The 25,276-nt window shown below is 42.6% G+C and overlaps 1 protein-coding gene across 1 annotated transcript in view; it reads left to right on the top strand.

Annotated features, from left to right (window-relative positions):
- The window catches only part of ZDHHC2 (zinc finger DHHC-type palmitoyltransferase 2), a 51,958-nt gene that overhangs the window by 22,512 nt on the left and 4,170 nt on the right, over window positions 1–25,276 (top strand). The window contains exons 4-11 of the mRNA XM_051963840.1: window positions 1,606–1,726; window positions 7,716–7,785; window positions 8,988–9,020; window positions 14,757–14,877; window positions 15,500–15,632; window positions 16,185–16,311; window positions 16,827–16,919; window positions 21,529–21,641. Of these exons, the coding sequence (XP_051819800.1) occupies window positions 1,606–1,726; window positions 7,716–7,785; window positions 8,988–9,020; window positions 14,757–14,877; window positions 15,500–15,632; window positions 16,185–16,311; window positions 16,827–16,919; window positions 21,529–21,641 (811 nt within the window). The remainder of the gene's footprint in view (window positions 1–1,605; window positions 1,727–7,715; window positions 7,786–8,987; window positions 9,021–14,756; window positions 14,878–15,499; window positions 15,633–16,184; window positions 16,312–16,826; window positions 16,920–21,528; window positions 21,642–25,276) is intronic.

The raw sequence follows: 25,276 nt of genomic DNA, 5'->3' as shown, positions 1-25,276 counted from the left end.
CATGTGAGTGATCTGCAGGCTGGGTTGGAGACAGGGCTAGCAAGTTGATGACAGATCAGAATGAATAGAAGTTTTCAGCAAAACCTTTGAGATAGGAAGAAAGGGATTTGACAAGTATAGAGGGAAAGCCTTCTTGTCTTTGAGGCCTTTGGTCTGAAAGGGGATTTGTAAAGTCCTCTAGCCCATTGCTTTCACTTCCCAGATGATTCTTGGACTGGAGGGTAGATGGGATCTGAGGGGTGGTGGGAAATGAGTTGTTGAAAGATCCTGGGAGGGTAGGAAGAAGGATTCTTTGTCCCTAGAGTCAACTCATCATGATAGAATTAAAGAGTCAAAGGTATAGGGAGCTCTATTCTCTGCATTGTCAAGGAAAAAAAAAAAAAGGCAAAACAGCTAAAGACCCTCCCCCTTCAATTCCTTTTATTGAGAGAGTTTTGTTGTTCAGTAGCCTTGAGGCATCAGACAGCCCTAGTTCTGGACACAGGGGACATCTGGTTTAAATCCTTCTCTAAAAACTTAGTGTTACTACCTTGGAAACATTTTCCAGGGCCTCAGTTTCCCCTCTCTGTCACACAAGGGAGAATTGGATTCAGCAGTTCTGGAAATACATTCCAGATTTCTGATCCTCTATCCCTGAGTTAAGTCCCCAACCCATTTTTCAAAAGGATTATACCCATATAATGAATTAAGTAGAATTGTAATTACTAATTAAAACAAAATCACTTAGAAGGCAAGGTAAATACATCAGACATTGGAAAACCACATCATTCTGCTTTATCCATAACCTTAAAGCAATAGGAGGCAAAATGCAGTTTGTGTTTATACCCGTTTTACCCTGCTTTACAATGGTAAAAGTAGAATCTGGAGGAGTGATCAGTCACCTTTGTTATGAGCCTGGGAATCTTTATTTCTACTCTTACATTGAGTAGAACAGTCTGACTTTGAAGTATCCATCCTAGACTTTGTCCTTCCTTTGGAACAGGTTGTTCAGCCATTTTCAGCTGTGTCCAACCCTTTGTGACCCCTTTGAGGATTTCCTTAGAAAAGATACTAGAGCCATTTGCCTTTTCCTTCTCCAGCTTATTTTGCAGATGAGAAAACTGAGCCTCTGGAGCTTCTGGAGCAGTGAGTTAAGGAGTCTCACTGGAGGAACATGACTTACCCAGCTCCTGGGCCCAGTTTAATTAGAATTGCTTCTTACAGCAATTAGAGAAGTTTGAATTCCAGAAGTTTTCAAATGAAGGCTTGATCATTTTTCCTGTCTCTTTTCAACTCATTTGGTAGCAAAGGCATCTCTGAAGTGATGAATATGAGGCAATTTAGCCTCCCCAGAAGGGTAATGGAAAAATCTTAGGCACATGTGTCCAGATGAGATTAAAGAAAATTTGCTGTGTCTTGTTTTTTCTTATCATCTTCATTTCCACATCAAGAATAAAAATGAACCATAAGCAGATGAAGGCTAGAGTAGATCCTCCCATGGCACACATACTATTATTTCATTGTTAATATAGTTAAGGATGTCTTTTCCCTGTTAGCTTAACAGAGGAGACCAATGAGTTGCCATTCCTTTGACGATATTCAATACCCTTTATAATTATTTGCCAGTTCCATCTGTCCTACGCAGAGAAAGAGCTGCTAGAACGAGAGCCTCGAGGCGAGACCCATCAGGAAATCCTTAAGCGAGCAGCCAAAGATCTTCCTATCTACACGAGAACCATGTCTGGAGGTAAACCTCACTCTGTTGGGTCTGGGGTGAGGGAGCATTTGCATGGCTCATCCTGAGTTCTGCAAGAAAGGGAACTGTAGACATTGAACATCATTTCAAATTTATTAAATCACAACAACCTAAACTAATGGAACAGCCAGCATTAAATATTGTGCAAATACGTGGGAATTTCCTTAAGTCTTTAGAGCTAGAATACCACCGTGATGTGTGAAGCAATGTCATACGTGCCATTGCCAAGACGCCCTCTGATTTCCCTTTCATTCTGCCTGCTCCGGTTTGATTCATTGAGACTGCCATAAATCCTCCCCCACTGTTTGTGGGGGACGTGACTGCTCTTTCGAAGGGGGGCTAGCCAGCCTACATTTGGCCATACAAGAGGGTAAATTTAATTTGGCGTGGGAAAGTTATGTAATCTTTCTTTATTAAGGAAACAGCCATGTACAAGGAATTTTGTGTCCATACGCATATGGGGTGAGGGTGGAAAGCAGTCATTTATCCAGCTTTTTAATTCATGTAAATTTATTTTTTGCCTGTGCCAGATCATTTCATAAATCTCTCAGATGGCTCAGAGTGGCCATTGATGTTTAGTCTCCACCTTTCACTGGCAGCCCCCAGCCATCAGGGTGTCCGTGGCCAACTTTTTTTGGTTGGGGGGCTGTTCCTGTCAAAAGAAATGGGCTAGATTCCCCATCTTTCTAGGTCTCCCTCAGAGGCTGCTGAGGGAATGTTAGAGCCCACATGTTGATGAACAAAGTCTAGAAAAGATCTTTAAAGCACCTACTTAAAAAAGACCTGGAGATCCGAGGAATAGGAAGCACCCTCATCCCACCCCTGACCAAACTGGGGATTTCCAGGCAGAGCCGGGCTTCACTGACTTGCCAAGATATGTGAGAGGCAAGCTATTACTGATACAGAAAGGCTTCTAGAGACCCCTGTGGGGGGCAATCAGGAGAAGGGGAAGATGATAATAACAAACACTAACCTATCAAAAGTATTTCTAAAGGTTTGCAAAGAAAGCCCTTTATCTGTTCTGAACTACCTCATTTGATCCTAAACAAACATCCTTCCAAAGAAAGTATTAAAAGTACCTTTTTCTTTTCTTTTTTTTTTTTTTTTTTTGCTGAGGCAATTGGGGTTAAGTGACTTGCCCAGAGTCACCCAGCTAGGAAGTGTTAAGTGTCTGAGGTCACATTTGAACTCTGATCCTCCTGACTTCAAGGCTGGTAGTCTATCCACTGCACTATGTAGCTGTTTCTAAAAGTACCGTTTTTAACATAGCGCACATAAGAAAATCCAGGCTCATTGGATAAGTACATGCTTGATTGTTAGGACTGGAGAGTAGGAAGCTGGGGTTCCCTAATTATCAGGCAGGGGGACCCCAAGGGAGACAGAGGCTAAAAATTGGATGAGGGTGGACCGACACTTTGACTTGCCCATCTGCCTGGTCAGTCACACTGGCTCGATCTCAAGATTTTGGAAACCAGATGGAAGAAGAGAATGCTGGAAATGTGACCAGAATTCCCTATCATCCGGCCTCCCATTCTCCATAGTCTCTCTTCCCATCCCTCCCCAGTCACAACCTTCTCCCCTAAGAATGCTGCTTCATATCTCACTGAAGAAATGGAGGCCATTTGCTGAGGACACACTCTTCTTCTCCTCTTCCCCGATTCACATCACTCAGATGCTTCCCCTACTGTCTCCTTCATCCCTTTCTCTCATGAAGAGGAGGCCATTCTTCTTGCCAAGGCAAACCCCTCTAGATGCACAAACAGTCCCGTTTCAGGCCATTTTCTTTAACAGACTGTCTGTCATTCCCCATCCCAGCCCTCATATTAACCTGAATCTCTCCCAGTTTTCTGGCAACCAGCTGGTACAAGAGAGACGGCAATCTAAATTCAGTTCTGGCTTCAGTCACTTGCAAGTTATATCTGTTTCCCTCAATTTCCACAACTGTAAAAAGGAACAATAAGAGCATCTACTCTTGTGAGGATCAAATGAGAAGCTATTTGTAAAGTGCTGAGCTCTATGCATGATAAGTGCTACTACAAAGGCTACCTTAACTATTATTACTGATTCCTTCTTGGCTACTTATACACACACTCATGTCTCTCTCATCTGCCTTCCAAAAGTCCTCCCTGGCTCTAATTATCCTGCTAGTTAGCATCTACTCTCCTCCTCCTTGAGAAAATTGCCTACCAGGGGTGCCCACACTTTCCTCTCAGTCTCTTGCCTTTCTGCCTTTCACCATTTCCCCAAAACCAGTCTTTCCAAAGTTACTCATGAGCTCTTCATTGTCAGATAATACTCTGTCTCCCATGCTGGATCTTCATTAAGTTATCTTAATGACTGATCGTGAATGTCCATTTGTGTCCTGATCATGGATGTCCTCCAGGCTCTGTCCTGGGCCCTCTTCTCTCATCACCCAGTGATCTCATCAGTTCCCTTGGGCTCCATTATCTCTGTGAGTCTCACATTTATCCTGCTCTAAGCTCTCTCCTTACCCTCCCCGCAACCTTGCATCACTAATTGCTTTTCAAGCATCTCAAACAGGATGTCCATTAAACATCTTAAACTCAAAAAGGAACTAGGTCCTTGTGTAGAGGGAAATCACCCTCCTCCCGTTCCCTCACCTCCTCCTTCCCTCAGGCTTGAAACCCAAGAGTCCACCCATATTCCTCCCTATCTCTCCCCCTCCCCATATCCAAGCAGTGACTTTGCCTTTGAATGTCTCCGACATTCCCCCTTCTGTGCCCTGACCTGCCACCTCTCAGGGGCAGACCCTCCTCTCACTTGGACTAGTTCATCCTTCCTTCTCTAAAAGGATCATGAGGGTGATGACTTGACTTGCCGGTGAGATGGATTTCTGTGAGACTGAGCTGCACAAAGTCCTCATCCCCACTCTGCCCTCCAGAGTCTATTGCAATGGCTACATTGGTAGGTGGGGCTTCCTGCCCCAACCCTCCTCCTTCAGCCACTAAAGGGATCTTCCAACGGTGTAGATCCAAATGTGTCGCCCCCCACTCAGTAAACTCCAGTAGCTCTGTCATCTCCAGAATCAAATACAGAACGCTCTGCTAGGCCTTCAGGGCCTTCATCACCTGCCCACCTACCTTCCCCAGCCTCTTCCACTCCTTTCCTCACAGGACTTTCTGCTTCAGGAGGCTTGGTCTCATAGCCCTTCCTCGGGTACCACATTTCACCAGCTGGTTCTGGGCATTCTCTCTGATCTGTCCCCCACTTCCCACTGCTGGCTTCCTTTGGGGCTCAGGTCAATATCTGCCTTACCTGGCTTGTACAGTAACGTTTGCCCTTTGTCTCTCCAGTTAGGGGAAGAAGTGAGGGTCATCCTTTCTCTTTGTCTCCAGTGCTTACCACCATGCTGAAATGCTTATGAGTGGACTGACTGTCTGATTTTACTCCTCTTTCTTCATATCCCTCCTAAAACCCTGGTGAGCCCCCAGCATCAACTTAAGGTGACCCCCAGTCAAGGAGAAGAAGTCCTGTCTACAGAAGCCCAGCCTCTCCCCATTGGCCCCAGGCAGATCCTATGACTTGCCCTTACCAGTAACCTTAACTATTCAGAATCTCAAGCAGTTCCCCTATCTTAGACCTACTGCAACCTATTTGAGTGGAGGGAGTTTCCACACTGGCAAAATTGTAGGTCTTCTACATAGCCAGCCACCAGATCTAGGAAGTGATTGTAGCAAATGATGCTAAGCAGTTCACACACACACACACACACACACACACACACACACACACACACACATACACACACACACACACACACACACACACACACACACACACACACACTCTTGACTCCATTTTTCCCTAAAAGCAATCAGTAACATCAGCGAAACTTGGCTTGAACACAACACCACTACTGTGGGCAGAGCGAACAAAAGGATGTTTCTGCTCAGTTTGTGAAAGAAAAAAAGTTTCTTTGTTATCCCAGCCAAGAGCAGCCATAGCTCTGCTCCACTCAGTCTTCCTCCCAGTGGTCAGAGTCTACAAGGCCACAAGAGCGGACATGGTGGGCAGCGCTGCCCAGGCCCTATCCCTGCTCTCTTCAGACCTACTTATCCAAAAGCCAAGCCATGGCAGAAGGCCTTGCTGGTGGATGCCCGCCCATGAAGCCGCCATCTTTCTTATCATAGATAAGGGCAGCTAGGAGGGTCCATAGAGCACAGGGAGCCAAGCCTGGAATCCAAAAAACTTCCCTGCAAATTCAACCTCAGTTGCTTAACCTTTCTGTCTCAGGGAAGGAATTGGGCCCAGGTCCAACCCTTGAGGAACCATAGGATTTTAACAAGTGAGAAGAAGAAGGGATGGATGCAAAGCTAGAGCTATTATTTGGCCATTATTATTTCCCTCTAGTGGAAATGCAATTAATGACTCATAGGAATCAGCAGCCCTTGGATGAGCTAGGATTCTTTCTGGCTCACCTGTTTGGTCATAGGATCATAGAGTCTATGGAACTGGAAGGGAACCTCAAGGTCCAACCCTTTCACTTTACAGGTGGGAAAATGGAGTCCCAGGAAGGAGGAAGGTTTGGGGGAATAAGCGAGTGGAAGAGGCAGGATTTTCCCATTGCACCCTGCTTCTGGCTTTCAGCCTGCTAGTGCAGAATGGTAGTGACCTTCCCACATGGCTTAATTCTCTGGGAACAGTCCACACGCTCTCTCGGAGGCAGGCAATCCTCCTGCAGAAGCCTGGCGTATTTTCCAGTTCAGGGGGAAGAGGATGAGGTTCCATGTGGTCTCCAGGGCCCCAGTCATTTACAGCCGCTCTTGAGTTCAAGGTGGCCAGTAACGATTATTGTCTTATTGTCACATAATGACCACATCCTCCGCAGCCAAGAAAACATGACTCAGGGACCTGGAAGGAAATGCTGTATTCTATATTTGGCTTCAAGGCAATTTGCTGGCATTCCTTTTGTGGACTTGGATAATCCCACTGACCATCAATTAGAGGCTTCTAGTTACTAGAAAGACCCATGTAAAGCTGGCCCAAAGCAGTGTTCCTGTCCTTGGGACAGCTTTCTGAACTGGAGACTGTAGCCAGAGGAGAGTCTGTAGTCAGGGGTCCTGGATTCAAACCTAACTCTGACACCCCCGTGTAAGCTAGCTGCTTCACTTGGTTAGGTCTCAGTTTCCTCATTTGTAAAGCAAGGGCATTGGACTAGATGGTCTCTAAGATCTTTTCCATTTCTAATTTCAGATTCCCTGGTGTAGAATCAATGAGTAACTCTCTCTGACCTTCTCCCTCTGTCTTTTTGTGTGTTTCTCTCTGTCTCTGTCTCTTTGTGTATCTCTGTCTTTTTCCCTCTTTCTATCTCTCTCTCCTTGTCTCTCTGTCTCTCTATTTCTGTATCTTTATCTTTCTTTCTGTATCTGTGTGTCCTTCTCTCTGTCTCTGGCTCTCTCTCCTTTCTCTGTCTCTCTCTCTTTCCCTCCCTCCCCCATCTCTGTCTTTCTGTCTCTGTCTCTCTCTCTTTCTCCCTCCCTCCCCCCATCTCTGTCTTTCTGTCTCTCTCTCCCTCCCTCCCCCATCTGTCTTTCTGACTCTGTCTCTGTCTCTGTCTCTCTCTTCCTGTCTCTCTCCCTTTCTGTTTGGTTCTTTCTCTCCTTTTCTTTATCTCTCTGTCTCTTTCTCTTCTCCTTTTCCCTCTCTTCTTTCCTTCCCCCTTCCCTCCCACTTTCTTCCCTCCTCTCCTTTCTTCTCCCTTCTCTCTTTTTTCCCTCCTTTCTCCTTCCTCTCCACTCTCTCCCTTTTTACTCTCCTTTCCTCCTTCCCTGCCTTTCCTTTCCTCTTTTTTCTTTTCTTTCTCCCTTCCCTCAAAATAAAAAATAAACCAATTGTGATTTTGGAAGAATGCTAATTCAGGCTGCTTTTTCAAAACAAATTTTCAGAAAATGGTTTGCTAACTAATTGTGTAGTCAACTGAATGACAGATCCAAGGTTAAATAGATGTTTCTGTTCTTAGCAATCCGATATTGTGACAGATGCCAGCTCATAAAGCCCGACCGATGTCATCACTGTTCCGTTTGTGATAAGTAAGACAACTTTTATATTTCCCTTTTCAAAACCCACAGAATGGCCATGTGTTTTAAAGGAAATAGGCAAAATCAGCCCATTTAAATGTCACTTTTGGCCTAATGTCTTTGATTTTTTTTTTCTTTTTCTGCTTCTTATCTCCCCCCCCCCCCCATTTTATTCATGACTCTGGACTAGAAAACACCTGGTCAGCATCAATATGCCAATTATTCTGTAGCTGCATTAGGTTTTGTTGGTTTTTCCCCAATGGGTGGGATCACTTGTGTCACAGTGACATAAATCAATTCCTTTCTGTTCTCAGCTTCCCTGAGTCTGAAGTGGGAGTTGGATCAGATCTTGAAAAACCTTTCTAGCTTGAGAATTTATGCCCTCTAGCCCATGATTAAGCACTTCCTGTGCCATCAAGCGATGCATTAGAATCTGGGCATTCAAAGGCAAAATGAAGCAATCCCTGATTCCCCCATATCCCTGTTTTACTGGTAAAGCCCCAAGCCAGTGCAACCTTTCATTGAAACACAAAAGAAATGATTTATTTAAATAGTCTTTGTAAAGATAATTTAATTGAGCAAGTATCAATTTATCAAACTCTTGCCATCCTTGTAAAAAGGCCCATCCCTGGCCAAGAATGACAAATTGCAAGAGCTAATAAACATTTTGTCATTAGCGTGATGAAAGATAAAAATGTCCCCAAAATCTTATTGAAGTTTTAAGTTTGAATAGTTTTTCAGGGTTAAAACTACACTAAGACATTGGCCAAGATGCCCTGGCCTTGGCTTTGTTTAACATTGGCAGTCATGAGAAAAACTGGGCCCAGACTGAAAGCCACTTTGTGGATGTCACGTTATTTCTGTTGGATGTGGTGGGGTCACATATATGCGTGTATTGGCGTTCCTTTTGTTTGTTTGTTTTTTGTTTTTTTAAATGTCAGTCTTCTCAGGAAATGGAACATTGGTTTATGTACCAATTCCATATTTAAGGCCATGCTTCTATTAGTAATGTGTTTGCTTGATAGGACTTTTATCGTTAAGCAGCTTTTCAGACCATCGAAATCCAATGCTTAGGCAACGCAAGGTACTAGTGCTCCGTGTTTAAGTGTGCGTGTGCATGCATGTGTGTACGTGTGCATGTACTGCCTTTTAATGATCTTGTGATTTCACCGTGCATCTGTTGGGGGGGATTTGGGTTTCTTTTGCTTCATCAGATGTATTTTGAAAATGGACCACCACTGTCCTTGGTGAGTACAACTCATGTCTGTGACTATTTTTTCTTTCCATGTATAAATTTAAATCTCTTAAGTAAATATCAGTAGATGTTTCGTGTATAGAAGAATTGTCTTGCTTTAGTCTTGAGCCACTACCTGGGCTCAGTCACAGCACAGTGTTCTCATATATTTCAAGAAAGAGAAGTCTCGTTCTGCAGCCCTGAATGGAGCTGGTATCAGAGGGGCAGCAGCAAGGGGGGCACAGTTCCTGTCTCCCCATTTTCTCTGCCTCACAGCACTTCCTACTTCAGCCCAAGTCAGGATGTTGGTGGCTGGCTCTGAGAAGCAGCAAAGTCAGGTGCACACACATGAACCAGAGAAGCACAAAGAGGAGGTGACGCTGGGTGACTTACTCTGAGTGGCTCATGACACTTACGGCAAATGACAAATCTGCAGAATTCAGAGAATCATAGGAAGAGTCCACTGATGGGATGCACAGTGGAAGAAATCGAACATAATGGAGAGAGAGAGAGAGAGAGAGAGAAGAGAGAGAGAGAGACAGAGAGAGAGAGAAGAGAGAGAGAGAGAGAGAAGAGAGAGAGAGAGAGAGAAGAAAAGAGGGAAGAGAGAGAGGGAGAGGGAAAGAGGCGGGGAGAAAAGGGGAAGAGAGAGAGAGAGAGAGAGAGAAGAGAGAGAGAGAGAGGGACATGGAGAGGGAAAGAAGGAAGAGAGAGAGGGAAGAGAGAAAGAAAAAAGGGGGAAAAAGAGAGAGAGAGGAGAAAACCCAGAACACTCAGGTTAACTATGAACCTTCTTAATAGTAGAGGATACAGCCCTGCCTTGACAATTGATAATAACACTGCTGGTCAGGGATTTTCTGTGAGAAACATTTGTTGTATACATATATATGAGGTATATGGTTCCTACCATGAGTCTATGACCTCTTTGTCATGGTCACTTGTCTCAGTGGCACATGCACTGTCACCACGTGCAGCCCTGCCTATATCTCCCCTGAAGCCCTCCACAGGAGCCCCCCACCACACTGTGATGGCCCTCCCTGCCCGGCACCATCATGTGGAGGCCGGCAGAGCACCCGGGCTGTGTGCTGGCCATTCCCTGCCCTTTTCTGCTCCCATCTACCACATGCCTTTTCTTTGCCCCTTAGGAGATCTTTGACTTAAATTCTTCATTTCTGGTGGTGATTCAGAGCGATGTTTGGGATCATTCCAAGCCCTGAGTCATTTCTCAAGGCGAACTGCTCCACCCCCCTCTTCCTGCCCTGTTTTTGGCCCACCTAATGGGTTCTTTGCAGTCTTGCTCCTCAAAAGGCTCTAAAAGTCCCATTTATGAAATGCTCATTCATTCTATCTCAAAATAGAGACAACAGATAGATATTCTTCCTATTTGTGGATCAATCAGCAGGCCAACTTGAAGGGGATTCTAGGTTTTGTTTAAGAGACTTAGCAATGCCTTCAGACATAGGCAGCCGGCTAGCCCAAAACCATTTGAAAAAAATCACAGCTAAGTAGCTCAGTGGTTAGAGCACCAGTTCGGAGTCAGGAGGACCTGAGTTCAAATTTAGTCAGAAGACACTGAACACTTCCTGGCTGTGTGACCCTGGGCAAGTCACTTAACCCCAATTGTCTGAGAAAAAATGTTTTTTAAAAATCACATTGAAGCACTTTCCCAACTCTTATCAATCTGTCAATAACAAATATTATAAGAAACTCATATATAGATCTGGAGGTGGAAGGACCTGAGTGGCCATCTACATCTAGTCCAGCTTCCTCATTTTACATTTGGGGAAATAGAGGCCTACGGAGTCCCAGCAGAGAGAGATCTGAAGGCAGGTCCTCCCATCCCAGTGTTAGTGCTTTTTCCAGCATCCCATGATGTCAGGTCCTCCTGGCTCCAATGCAATCCTCTCCCTGTTACACGTAAAATCTGAGGTAATCCAAGTAAATGGAGATTTCACTGGCAGGGTCTTATCAAAACATGAATGGAGATTCCATCCCCATCTGTCTCTGTCTCTGTCTCTGTCTACTTCTCTATCTCCCTGTCTCTGTCTCTTTATCGTGCTCTCTGTCTCTCTATCTCTGTCTTTCTGTCTCTTGGCTATTCTGTTTCTGTCTGTTTTTCTGTCTATCTTTCAAAAAAAAAGTCCCTGTCTCTTTTTTCCTTCTCTCTCCCTCCCTTTTTCCCTCTCTCCCTTCCTGCCTTCCTACCTCTCTCTCTCCCTCTCCCTTCCTCTCTCCCTCTCCCTCTGTCCCTCCCTCCCTCTCCTTCTCAGTCTCCCTCTAGTCTCTCTCTCTCTCTTTCCCCTACCCCCTCTCTCCATCTCTGTCTTTCTGTTTGTCTATCTCTGTCTCTCTTTCTTTTGCTTATCCTTTCCCACTTTCTTCTTCTTTCTCTCTTATCCTATTTTTGTCTCTCTTTGCCTATCTCTGTGTGTCTCTGTGTTGATCTCTCTTCCTCTCTGTTTCTCTATCTCTCTGTGCATGTTTCTCCCTGTCTCTGCATGTGTACATATGTGTTTGTATGTGCAGTATATAAGCTACTTTATTTTCATGGCTATCTTTTAAAAAATGATTAGCATAAGCACCACAATATGACCCAATACCCCACGTCATCCTACTTTTTGTGGCCCTTAGACTGCACCTCTCAGCTCCAAGCCTTCTCTCTGGCTGTCCCCCTGCCTGGGATATGCCCTCTCTGCTCGGACTATTGACTTCTCTGTCTTCCTTTAAGTCCCAGCTCAAGTCCCATCTTCTGCAGGAAGCCTTTTCCAACTTCCTCATTCCCTCTCTTATTTTCTATTTATCCTTTTTGTATATATTTGTTTACTTGTTGTATTCCCTATTAGCCAGTGATTTCCTTCAGGGAAAGACTCTCTTTTGCCTTTTTTTGTATCTTAGCATTTAGTACAGCTTAATAAATGTTGGTTGATTGATTAATGATAAAATCAACTTTCTATCTCCTTTATTAGCTCCTCACTGGTAAATTTATCATCCATCTATCCATCTGTTCCATTTGCCTCCTTTTTTCTTCTGACTTTTGGCTTCCCAAGTATGACAGGTTGGGTTCCCCCACTGGTCTGCCCAGACACTGCTGAATAGAGAGGAAGAAGGGGTTACACAGAACTGGAGCCATTTTGTACTTTTCTTTGTTTCATGGGTTGTTGCCGCACTGATTCATTGCCAAAGGGCCCCACTGAGGTGCTTTTTTTTTTTTTAATTGAGGAGATCATCAGAAAGCAAACCTAGTCCAAGGCTGGGAGAGTCCTTGAGGCTCTCCCAGTGTGGCGGGTCCTTCCAGAATTCATTCTTTCTGCTGACAAAGCCTTGTAGTGTCAAGGTCACTTCTGAGCCAAGAGGAGGCCTTGAAGTAGAACTCTAGGGAGGTTTATTTTGTTAGGACTGAAACAGAATGTAACTGTAAGTTTTCAAAAGGAACATAAATCTGTGCTCAAAGCAAGCTCATAGATTTTTTCAAAGGTACTTGCTGCATTCTTGGTTCACCAAATGTCACATGAGAATAAGAATAATGGGTTCTTATCCTCCAGATCTCTCGGAGCATGAAGTGGGTTTGTTCTCATGGAACATTCCCAAACCTCCCAACCTTGGCAGTCAGGAGCCCCCAGCAGAGCGGGCGCCCAGGACTCCTCCCAGGGCAGAGTCAGGACTGATCTCAGATTGGGGAAAAGGAGCCCGGCCACCCATCACCTTCCCTTTGGGCTCTAGTTCCACAGTGGCAGCATTGGCAAGGCTGAGGAGAGGCATGTGGTGGGGGGCTGGCGGAGGGGAGATGGGAGAGGAACCAGGAAGGCTTTGCAGGCAGGGCATTCACCGGCCTTCTGGCTCAAGGGCAAAGCAAGGGGGAGAATGGGCACAGAGTGGAGGGAATCTCACTTGATATTTGGTTTCCACCTTTGATTGGAAGATTGGATAGGAGATGAGGGCAGAATCACTACCTTCTGAGACCCTCCAAAGGCCCAGTCAGCCTCCAGACCCTTCTTCTGTCCTGTGGCACCCCAAGTGTGGCCCCTCTGGGCTCCCCTCACAAGCCCAGGACATGATAAGACAAGGGCTTTCCCGTTGTCTCCCTTAGTTGTAAGGATTTTGAAAAGGCTGTTTCTGCCAGTGATGTCAAGGATTAAGAAAAAAACAAGCTAGGATCTTCTTTTGTGTGAGCTATTCCTCCACAGAAGCAGATCGCAGTCTCTGGACCTTATAAGTCAACCTAAAACCTCATCACTCCATGAGCTCTGGTCTGGTAGTCAGACTAAAATGGCAGCTTGTGGGGAGATCCTCATGGGCTTTTTTCCAATTTGGTGGGACCTGCTTTCCTTCCCTCCCCACTCCGCAAAGTGCTACAGTGAATATTCACACACGTATGCAAATGACAAATTACAGAGCCTGAGATTGACAAGATCACAGGATTTATGACTAGGAGGAACCTGCTAAAATTTCTAGACTGGCTCCATTTCACAGATGAGAAAACTGAGACTGAGAAAAGGGAAAGGACCTGGCCAAGGACCCAGCGTTAGTACATCAGAGAAGGTCTGCTAGTTCTGCCCCTCCCTTTTTGCTGCCCTGTTTTTTTGTGCTTAGTTTGGCAAGCAGCCTTCTGTGTGGGAGTCCGAGGATTGGAGAGTCCCCCTATCCCCTGCAGGGTAGAGCTATGGTCTTAAAACAAAAGGCCTGGGGGAGTACTCTCACACTCCTTGTTTTAGGAAAGGGAAGGGAGTAGAAGTCATTTCTGCACGTCCCAAAGAAGAACTTGATTAGCAAAGCATCCAACATCCTGTGAGCACAGAAGGCTCCTCGGGTCTGACCTCCTCCTTTTACAGGAGAAAAAACTGAGACTCAAGGAGATGAAAAGTGATTTGTTCAGAGACAAATCTAAGATTGGATCTCAGGGGGTATGAAGAGGTCTGGATCCCAAGAGAATTAAAATGAAATAGAAAAGCTTTCTATAAAATGAGGTGACATGTATACATATACATATATTGTATTTAATTTATACTTTAACATATTTAACATGTATTGGTCAACCTGCCATCTGGGGAAAGAGGTGGGGGGAAGGAGGGGAAAAATTGGAACAAAAGATTTTGCAACTGTCAATGCTGAAAAATTACCCATACATATAACTTGTAAATAAAAAGCTTTAGTAAAAAAAAAATAAAAGAAAATATTAAAAAAAGAAAAATGACTGAACAAATGTTTACAGAGCTTTATGTGTGTGTGAGGTGATAGGGAGGCTTACTAATACAGAGATGAAGAGAAAAACGCCTTTGTAGTTGCCAAGAGCTCTTCCAACTTCCCATGGGTCACAGTGCAAGCATAAGGCTTTAGGTGATAGGATGACATGTTGCCAAAGAGCCGTCCTTAAAGCCAAGAAGACCTGGTTCACATCCTCCCTGGTGACTGGACCAGTCTCTTCATCTCTTAGTGTTCTCTCTAGGCAATCCTCTGAGTCTATATTATAAAGCAGGGGCTGATCCACATTGGTAAAGAGTCCTCATCTGGGAGTTCCTTATATCAAAAAAAATCACCTGCCCATCCAGTCCCTAACCCTATACTTAAAGTATGTTGACTTGAACTTAGATGTCTTCTTAGCAAATGTCTCCTGATGACTTAGTAACAGAGAAATCTGAGAAAGATGCCATGGGCTGTGCAAACCACAGTGTAATGCTTATGGTGAGAAAACAAGATATCTGAGGCTTGAAGATGAAATTTTCACGATGTTCTTTTGCTGTTTTGTTGCCAGGGTGAACAATTGTGTCGGATTCTCAAATTACAAATTTTTCCTCCTTTTCTTGGCTTATTCCCTTCTCTACTGCCTGTTTATCGCTGCAACTGATTTACAGTATTTTATCAAGTTCTGGACAGTAAGTCTTTCCTGTAACTGGGGTGGGAAAGTACAGGGAGAAATCACAGACTGGCAAGATTCAGCCAAGATAATAAGATTACTGTAACATTTCTGACTCCACAACAATTGGCCCAATAGACCCAGAGTTGGATCAACCTGCTTTATTGGTTTCCTGCCATGTACATAGATACCTCTCCCATTCCCTTCTTTCTGGAATTTTGAGTATTCTGCCCAAGACTATTTTCTTGGGTTTACAAATTAGACTATTTTCCTTGAATCATTATCATAGCCTTTTCTTGAGTATAGATATCAATTCCAATTAATGTGCCAAGTTAATGTGGAAAATATAAATTATTTCCAAGTTTGAAAAGTCAAGTATCAACTAGATACATGTTGGGTCAAGTTTTTCAGTGTAACCAAGTTGTATATGTCCTTTCTACAATGTCTTTTCCTTTTTTCTTCCTTCTTTTTTTTCCTACTTCCTTCTTTCTTTTTTCTTTCCCTTTCTTCCTTCTTTATTCTGTTTTTCCTTTTTTCTTTTTCTTTCTTTCCTTGCTTCTTTTTTATTTCTTATTCTTTATTCTTTATTGTTCATTCATTCATGCATTATTCTTTCTTTCTTTTTCTTTCTTTCTCTTTAGAATGGCCTTCCTGATACCCAAGCCAAGTTTCACATTATGTTCTTATTCTTTGCGGCCGCCATGTTCTCTGTCAGCTTGTCTTCTCTTTTTGGATACCACTGTTGGCTGGTTAGCAAAAACAAGTCTACATTAGGTAAGTAACACCATTTCTCGTAGATCATGTCAGCTCTTTGTCCTGTGAGTGAACTTCTGTCCTGTCCTTATGTATCCCCAAGGCTCATTGAAGTGATCGCACCCAGCACCTTCACCAATGCAGACTGTAAGCCCTTCTCTACCTCATTAGATAGTGTCATGAGTCCTGTGACCAAATTATAGAAATCAGTCACCTGGTGACCTGACTCTGGGCCTCCTGCCTCTGGGCTGGGTCTGCTGAAAAGGTATAGCCTCAGAGAACCTGGGGCCAACATCTCTCATAAGGAGGCCCAAAGAGCAAATTGGATGGAGGGCTGCTCTCTGCTCGATTGAAAATTACATTATGGGAGATTTTGTCTTTCTATATTAATCAACCTCCCCTTTTGTGAATTCTCATCCCTACTTACCATCAGTGCAGCCAGTACACTCAGCCTAACCTTAGGTACAGGGCTTACCTTGTGGCCCAGTCAAGGTATTCAAAGATAGTTCCCTGAATAGGTACAAGGCCCAGGTGCTTTCCCTGTTGATGTTCTGGCTTTCTCTTCTTGCCTAGAGGCTTTCAGAAGTCCTGTTTTTCGCCACGGAACAGACAAGAATGGCTTCAGCCTGGGGTTCAGCAAAAACCTGCGCCAGGTGTTTGGGGATGAGAAAAAGTATTGGCCATTGCCTGTGTTCTCCAGGTGTGCAGCTCTTCTGAATTGATATTTGCAAGGTGGGGAGGGCCTGGCATGGGATTGTTTCCCATGTGCGTGGGAGACAATGTGGGAAGAGCTGACTGCAGTCAGAGAATATTTAGTATTCAAATCTTGCCCCTGCTGATTAATATCTAGGTGACTGTGAAAAAGAAACTTGATCTCCCTGGCGTTATTTTCTATCTGTAAAATAACATTATGGGAAAGGATTGAGATACTTTCCAGCTCTAGATCTCTGATCTTCTATAAGACCTTATTTTGTTTGAGTCTCTGTTCCTTCACTTATAAAATGAGAATTATTATACTTGTGACCCCAGGGGAGTCCTTTTCCCCTCAGGTGACAGCTGGGGCTAGGTCATCAGGTATCAGATATCATATTGGCATGTATTTTGCCTCCAGCCAGCCCCATGGTGACATGCATGGTTATCACAAAGTGTCTTGGGCATGGAGGGTTCTGCTTCCTTTCTTCAGTGCACTGATGCCAACTCTCTGCTTGCTTGCAGCCTTGGAGATGGGTGCTCCTTCCCCACTTGCCTCGTGAACCAAGATCTGGAGCAGCAATCCACTCCAGTCGGACTGACCCCAGCTGTCAAAAAGTAACTAAATGCCCCATCATATTGGCATCAGAAGGCCACTCTTGAATGGTCTCAAAGCGGTCATGGGGGTTTGAAAATGGCATTTTTTTTAATAGCAGTATTCATGAATACTGAGCATTTCCTTTAGTTTGGAAGACACAAAGCCCTTTGTATGGTCCAAAGGATGGTCATCTGGTCATATTCATAGTTTTATGGCATAAGATTCTTGTACTAGAACTAAAATAGGCCGTCAGGCTCGATGCCCTTCATTTTACAGATGAGGAACCTAAGGCACTGTGAGGGGAAACCATTTATTCAAGGTCACCAAAGGATCCTAGAGCTCAGAAGGATCCAGTGGCCATCAAGTCCAACCTGTATACTTGATAGATGAGTAAACTGAGGCTTGGAGAGAGGGCCTTGCCCAAAGTCATCAAGCTAGGAAGTATTGTACTTGTTCCGTTGGGCACGATCACATTTGGGGTTTTCTTGGCAAAGACACTGGTTTGCCATTTCCTTCTCCAACTCATTTGATAGATGAGAAAACTGAAGCAATCAGGATGAAGTCCCTTGCCCACTCCATTAGTGAGAGTCTGATACTGGATTAGAACTCAGGAAGATGAGTCTACGTGACCCAAGGGCTCTGTGTTCCATCCACTGTGGCACCAACTCATTGTCAGTAAATATAAGAGATTGGGATTTTCCAGGCCCCATCCTCTATCCCCTCTACCATGTGGCTTGGAGTTTCTCCCTTACTTTTATGGTTATGACTTCTCCAATTTTTTTCTGTTGATAATCATCAAGATATATTGATGAAGGACCTGATTTCTTCTATGGCAGCTTAGCACTGTGATTGAGGACTCCACCTCCCTCCAGGACTATGAGCAGGGCAGGAGTCTCCTGTGGGCAAGAGATGGAAAATATTTGAGTGCTCCTGGCAATGATGGTTCAAGAGGGGCATGAACCATTCCTGCAAAGCAGTGCTAGGGAGGCCCTGCCCAAAGAGAACCTCCCTTGATCAACGTTGGCATGGTGGTTTTGTCTATTTAATTCTAGGATTTTAAAACATGGTTGCCCCAACGACAAAGAACAATCACTGAGAGGGGCCACTAAAGCCAAACCTGTTTAAGAAAGAGAACAACGAACTTGGGTTGTCACAGAGCTAGAAGCTATGCTAAAAGGGCCAAGCCACCTGGTAGAAGGCTACATTATCTCTGGCTCCATAACTAAGTTTCCATACAGTTAGAGTGTGTTTCACCTATATAGATGCTTTTCTAAATTGTTTTCATGCTGAGTATAGTGTCCCAGTGGAAGAAAAAAGCATTGATTCTGGAGTCAGAAGCTCTGGGTCTAATCCTACCTTGTCATTAACAGTCTGCATGATTTAAGGCAATTTACTTAACTTCAAAAAAATGTTTGCTCTTCTGTAAAGTGAGAGGAATGGAATAATGGTTTGGGGGTCTCTGGTAGCTCTAGAGCTGAGAGCTCTAGAGTTTGGGCAAATTATTCATTTCCTCCTCTGTAACAGTCAATAATAAAAATGGAGGAGGGACTTTACCCTGTTTGTACCTCAGTTTCCTCAACTGTCAAATGAGCTGGAGAAGGAAATGCTTAAACCATTCCAGTATCTTTGCCAAGAAAACCCCAAATGGGGTCATGTCCAGTGGAACAACAACAACATTACTTAATACCTAAATGACTCTGGGCAAATCCCTCTACATATTTTGATGGAAGTGGATTTCTTTGACAAAGAGACCTAACTGAGTTTCAATTGATAAATGACGGACAAAAGCAGCTACACCCAAAGAAAGAACATTGGGAAACGAATGTGAACTATCTGCATTTTTGTTTTTCTTCCCGGGTTATTTATACCTTCTGAATCCAATTCTCCCTGTGCAACAAGAGAACTGTTCGGTTCTGCAAACATATATTGTATCTAGGATATACTGCAACATATCCAACATATAAAGGACTGCTTGCCATCTAGGGGAGGGGGTGGAGGGAGGAGGGGAAAAAAATTGGAACAGAAACAAGTGCAAAGGATAATGTTGTAAAAAAAAAAAATTACCCTGGCATGGATTCTGTCAATATGAAGTAATTATTAAATAAAAATAAAAATAAAAAATAATAATAATAATAAGAAACTATTCAATATCATAAAGAAGATAAAGTATGAGCCTTGGGGTTAGGAAGACTTGGATTTAAATTATAATCTAACACTTAGTAGCTAGGTAACCCTAGTAGCTAGATGTTACACTGGGCCTCAAGTCCATCTTTAGGTACTTATTAGCTATAATGACCCTAGGTAAGTCACCATATTTTATTTATCAGTTTCCTAAACTACAAAATCGGAATAATATCTGAGTATGATTCTGAGAATTAAATGAGATAATATTTGTTTAAAATAAAAAGTACTTAACAGTGCCTAGCACATAGTAGGTACTATATTAAATGCTAGCCATTGTTATTATTATTAGTTATTAAATGACATGGATGGACAAGATAGTTTCTGATATCCCTCCGTTCTGGATCGAGGATCCAATAATATTAATTTATAATTTAATTTATTTCCTTGATAATTTTGGCTTCATTTTATGGAAGAGGTATGGACTTAAAAAAAAAAAAAGTATCGCATTTTAAAAATCCTGACCAAAAAAATTCTGACATTACTTTCAATGAGTTTCCTGCCAGATCAGAACATTCTCATTTTCATTCTCTCTGTGTCTCCTTCCCTCCATGTGTGTGTGTGTGTGTGTGTGTGTGTGTGTGTGTGTGTGTTTTATTTTCCCACATGGGCTCTGTAAATAAATTAGGTAAATCTGTACGGATGCTGCATTTGTTAAGTATTACTGTGTTCAAACAGCCTATTGGGGGGAAGGGAGCAGTATATTCCTTTCATTGAGAACTCTCTTGGATTCTGTGGGGCCTGAAGTACCAGTACTGTATTGGCCACAGCAAATATTTTGGCAGAGCCCCAGAAGTGTCAGGGGAGAGGGTATTGGGCAAAATCAACCAAGTCAAACTATATGTCATTCTGTTATCAGTGGGAGCCAAAGAAACATGTGGAGCCCAATTCCTAGAATGGGGGTTTCCACCCTCCCTGTGCTTGCAGCAATCAGGTAGGCCATCTTGAAGTTGCTGCCTTGACTGTGGGTAGAAAAGGTTGGGAGCTGCCTCCTTACTATCTTAATGTTGAAAGCAGATCCTTTCCCTCTACAAAGCAAAAAACCTGGGGCTAGAGGCTGTGAATGGGAACTCCTGGGTTCTAGACGCATGTAGTCTACAATCCAGTAAATGGCAAATCAGCAGGTACCTTTACCTTCTATTACTCAATAAGGAATCATGCCTGGGAGTACATCCCTTATCATTATTATTACTATTGAGATTTATTGATTTATTTATTACTTATTTGGGAAGGCACTAGCATTAAGAGGGTTTGGGTAGACTTGGGATGGAAATGCCAATCACATCCAGAGAGAGAACTATAGAGATTGAATGTGAATTGAAGCATAGTATTTTCACTTTTTATTTGTTGTTTTCCTTTTCGTGGTTTTTTCCCCTCTTTTGATTTGATTTTTCTTGCACAAAACAACAAATATGGAGATATGTTTTAAAGGATTGCACATATTTAACCTATATGAGATTGCTTGCTGTATTGGGGAAGGGGAAGGTAAGGGATCAGAGAGAAAAATCTGGAACACAAAGTCTTACAAAAGTGAGTGTTGAAAACTATCTTTACATGTAATGGGGAAAATAAAATACTATTTTTTAAAAAAAAGAGGGATTAGGAAAGCATTTTGACATATTTAGGCCTCAGGGAGTTGGATCTAAAGACTGAGTCCATCAGAAACAGAGTAAGATTGCCTCATCCAAGGTCCTCAGCAGAGATTCTCTGCCCCAAAAAGAATGTTACTAGTACAACTTTAAGCTAGGATCAAAGTGTTATTTTTCTTCTGAAGAGGCACTGGTAAAAGGAATCAGCCATACTTTTGGGGGGCTTTTTGTGTTTTGTTTTTTAACTTCAGTTTTCAATTTATATAACATGACTGCTAAGGGGGAGGTAAGAAAAATGCAGTCTGATATTGGCTTCAAGGACCTTTCATTAAAAGGTAAAGGGAAATCTGATTTTTGAAATACTATGGTTTTACCTTAATGTGATGGAGTTCAAGGTTCCTCTCTTTGAGAGTCTATGAGTTCTGTGTCTTTCTATTTAATGAGATCCACTTGAACAACTACTGGGGGACCTGTTGAAAGTGAGATGCAACTATAAGCCAAACAATTTTTCTTGTCCATCAAAGACAATGTGTCATTGTATTTCTTAAGGTCTGTGTGCCCCAGGGAAGCTGTAAATATGCTTTCAACAGTTTCCCTAGATCTAAGCAGCCTTCAAGGGAAGATGTAGAGGAAGACCTTCTCTGAAATCTTGTTTTTACTTCCCACTGGGTCAGTTCACCCTCTGTTCTTTTGAGCTGGGGATAAGATACATCTACTCTCATCTTACCCATATTTGAGGCTGCAAATTTTGCACACCTGTGAAGCATCCAAATCATTTGGCTGAGCTCCAACCTCAGTCTAGACCATGATGCCCCAAGCCATTAATCGCCCTTCTCTCCTTTTTCTTACTATCATACAGCCTCGAAGGACACCAGTTTCCTTCAAAACCATTAAGGGAGTCCCAGAGTCACCTTCTTACTGACCCTCATTCTTGGGCAGATAGCAGCACAAATTCTGACAAGGGAAAAGTAGGTAAGAAAGTAACCCTTTGTTCATTTGTTTTGAAAGGTGGAAATTTGAACTTGATGGTGCATGTCAAATATGATTCACTTTAGGAATGATATTAGGCTCATTTTGGGGTAATTGGATTTCTCCCTATGTAGCTGCCAACATTTATTGAAAACTGCTACTTGTGTGAGAGAGAACTTGAAAAGAATTGGTCTCTTGGACATATGTGTCAATGGAGCAGCATAAAACAGTTTCTGGGGCACCAGGGATGGCCAGTACCTTCCAGCATTTCTGTTTTTAAAAATGGAGCCATACTTAATTTTTGTTAAACATAATTTAGAATTACTTCCAAGTCCAAAAAGTCACAATATAAAACTCCATCCTTGGGGAAATAAGCTAGCATTTCTTTCTAACCTGAATCTAACTTGCACACTTTCTTTTTCAAATCACTAAGCAAAACCTTTTAATTCTCTAACCTTTCCTTCGGTGCTGTTCTCAAGGTTTTCTCTGACTGTTATAATATTGGTTTGCTGACTCTAGTTAGCTGACAGACTCTCCATTCCACTATCCTACTCCATCTCCCTCACCAACCCCTGTAAAATATTTAGGGGTTTCTATTATTTCTTAATTCTCATTTGAAAACACTTGACACTTAAGCATAAGGAGAGAAACATGGCTGATATAGAACACCCCTCATGTACATGTAAGTTAGATCATAGGGTTAGCTTGTTGAGATAGTATGAAAATATGAAGAAAAAATTAGGACATTGTTATTCAAAAGAATTATGTTTGAAACCTAACTTTTAAGCCCTTGTGAACATAGATTTAGAGACTTACCCACTCCAGCTTGAAAAACCTTGCTTTTCACAGATAATTTCAAAAGTTATAAATGTATTTATTCTATCTGTTCCTTCTTTCTAATTCTGAGGTGAGTTTTCTTCACACATTTGTTTTTTGCCTGTAAACACAATCTCCTGTGTGCAAAGAATCTGTGGATTATAGAGATATTGATAGTAATGTAGGTCTTATTACTAAGTGTTCAGTGCTCAGTAAGTATGGAGAGGTAGCATGGTGTGGAGGACAGATCACCAGCCCCAGAGCAAGAAGAACAAGATTTTGATCAAAAGTCCTACTTTTCTCCATCATAATGAGTAATTAGTGAAGGATTACAGGAACTCATTACCCCTTTGAACATATGGAAGAACAGTGGCAATGCAGTACAGGGCTAATGGAAAACTTTTCTAATGAAAAATCAACAGCTTTGTTCTCTTCAAGAAGGCCAACTTATTCTGGACTAATAGGTTAGGTTCCCAAAGGGGAAAATGTCACTTCTCCCCTCAGGGTCTAAGGATAACTATAAAGGCTTACTGAGAAGATACAGCAAAAAATAGGTCATTGCTAATACTACCTTCCTCCCAATCATTCCCCATCATATATGCCAGGTCCTTAGGGAGACTAGACTAAAACTTAAAGTAAAATAGGAGTGAGATACACATGGAGAGAATATGTATAGCCAAGAGATATCTCCTGACTCCTGCTCCCAGAAGTCCTTTTCTTCCTTCACAAAGTCCTCAATGGATTACTCCCAGATGAACCTGAGCTCTGGGAATCAGTGCCTTTACAGAGTCAAATCGTACTGCTTTCCATCACAAGGGATGGCAATGACCAAGGTTGCTACCATCCTTGAGACATCTCTTTCTATAGTTACCAGTGGGACCCTTGATGGCTATATGTTAAAATATATTCTAGTCCTATGGGTCACCTGGACACTATCTTTTTGGTGTATTCCTTTACCTAATATTTAAAAAGATGAGACATAGAAGAGAAAGGGGTTAGGGCTGAAAGAAAATAGGGCAGCAGATGACCTTCCCCCATCTCCATAGCCCTTCTTGCCTTGTTTTTTGTGAGGAGGAAAAATGACCAAGAAGGCCAAGAGAGGAACTTATCAATCCTTGCTATATGGGAACTCAGTTGTGACTTGGTACCTCCTGAGTCCTTTTGGCTCCTAAGCCAGCCAGAAGACTCCAGGTCTTTATTGCCTTAAAGTCAGAAAGTAGGCTCTCCAAACTTCCATGTGTTGGAATACAAGTGGGCAGGGAACAAAAGCACATACCTGTAAAAACCCACCAGAAAGAGCATATTGGCTAAGGCTCTAAGGATTGGGCCCTTTTTGGCCAATCTTCCCATTAAATAAAATGCCTTATTCTCTAAACTTGATGGTTGCAGCTAGGCAGCTGTGTCAAACATGAAGGAATATAATAGCATTGTAAAGAAAGACCAAGAGCTTTGAAAGACTGAAGAACTTTGATCAAAGTTATTGTTGTGCCACAGTTCCCCTTTAATGTCCTGACCTAGTTTCCTATATGTCTCAGGTTATAACCTTTCCCTCTTAATGTTTGATTTAGTTACTCTGCCTCAGGTTATAACCATTCTCTCTTAATGTTTGATAGGATAAAGGTCTTATATCTTAGCCTTTAGGCTATATTTAATCCCTCTTAATGTTTAATGGGATAAAGGTCTTTATCCATTTTGGACTTCATTAGAATATCAGGAGCTTCTCCAGTACCTCCCATTATGTCATCCTAGGTGTTCCCCCCCTCTCCCCCCCGTCCCCCGCCCCCAATTAGGTCATTCTCTACCCAGGTACCTCCCCCATTATGTCATTGTTCTTGTTATCTGATATTCACTGCTGGATTCTTTGAGACATAGCTCGTTCAGCCCTGGGACTAACCATGGATCCATTTGGTCTCAGTATATCTCTCCATTTAATAAACTATTAAATTAGTCTCTAATCTCTGTCTTGCTCAGTTTCTCCAGCAGTACAGTTATGACCAGTCATGTCTCCAGAGAACTGATGATGGAGAGGTGATAGACAAAATATGTAGCCTTAGGCATGTACACACACATGTAAGATACATATTTGCGCATATGCATATGTCTGTGTGTATTTGGACATGGCTGATGTCAGAATTTGTTTTGCCCAATTCTGCTACTTCATTACTTGAGTTTTGTTTTTATTTTTCTTTCATTCAAATGGGAGGGAAAGAAATGAGATTTTTGTTCCTTGAAAAAGTTTCCATTTAATTAAAAACCAACCAAATATAAGAGATAACTAAGTAGCAACAAAACAGTTAGAAGGAGGGTTGTGAAGATGAAGGTCATGAGATTAGTTGGAATTGAACAAGGTCTGGAATGAATGAGAAAGAAGTCACGCTACTAGGAGCAGGCAGTTTTTCCTCGGTCTTTCCTTTTTCAGGAGAAAATATACACCTGTATAATGGGTGTGAGTTTGTTCTGGATATGGGGAAAGGGAGGAAGCAAGTTAGATTTCATTATTTTTTCTACAAGAGAATAGGAAATGAAATCCAATCAATCCATCAGCAAGGCATTAGGAATACAAATATAAGTACAAAGAAAAATAGTCCCTATTCATATGGAGCTTTTTAATGGGGGGAAGATAACACATAAAAGGATGTTTGGGAGAGATACAAAATTAGGGGGAAGGAGGATGGTAGAAGAAGTCCAAGAGTGCAGTCTGGAGAGGAACGCCCTCCTTAAATGAAGGTTCTGGGAAGTCATCCAATCAGAGGGAGAAGCCAAAGGGAAGGAAGATTTTTAATGGGATTTTTATGTGTTGTCTATATTATAATCCTAAATAT

The sequence above is a fragment of the Antechinus flavipes genome, chromosome 6 (assembly GCF_016432865.1).
Source record: "Antechinus flavipes isolate AdamAnt ecotype Samford, QLD, Australia chromosome 6, AdamAnt_v2, whole genome shotgun sequence".
Classification (NCBI taxonomy): domain Eukaryota; kingdom Metazoa; phylum Chordata; class Mammalia; order Dasyuromorphia; family Dasyuridae; genus Antechinus; species Antechinus flavipes.
This window is presented reverse-complemented; position numbering and strand designations above follow the sequence as displayed.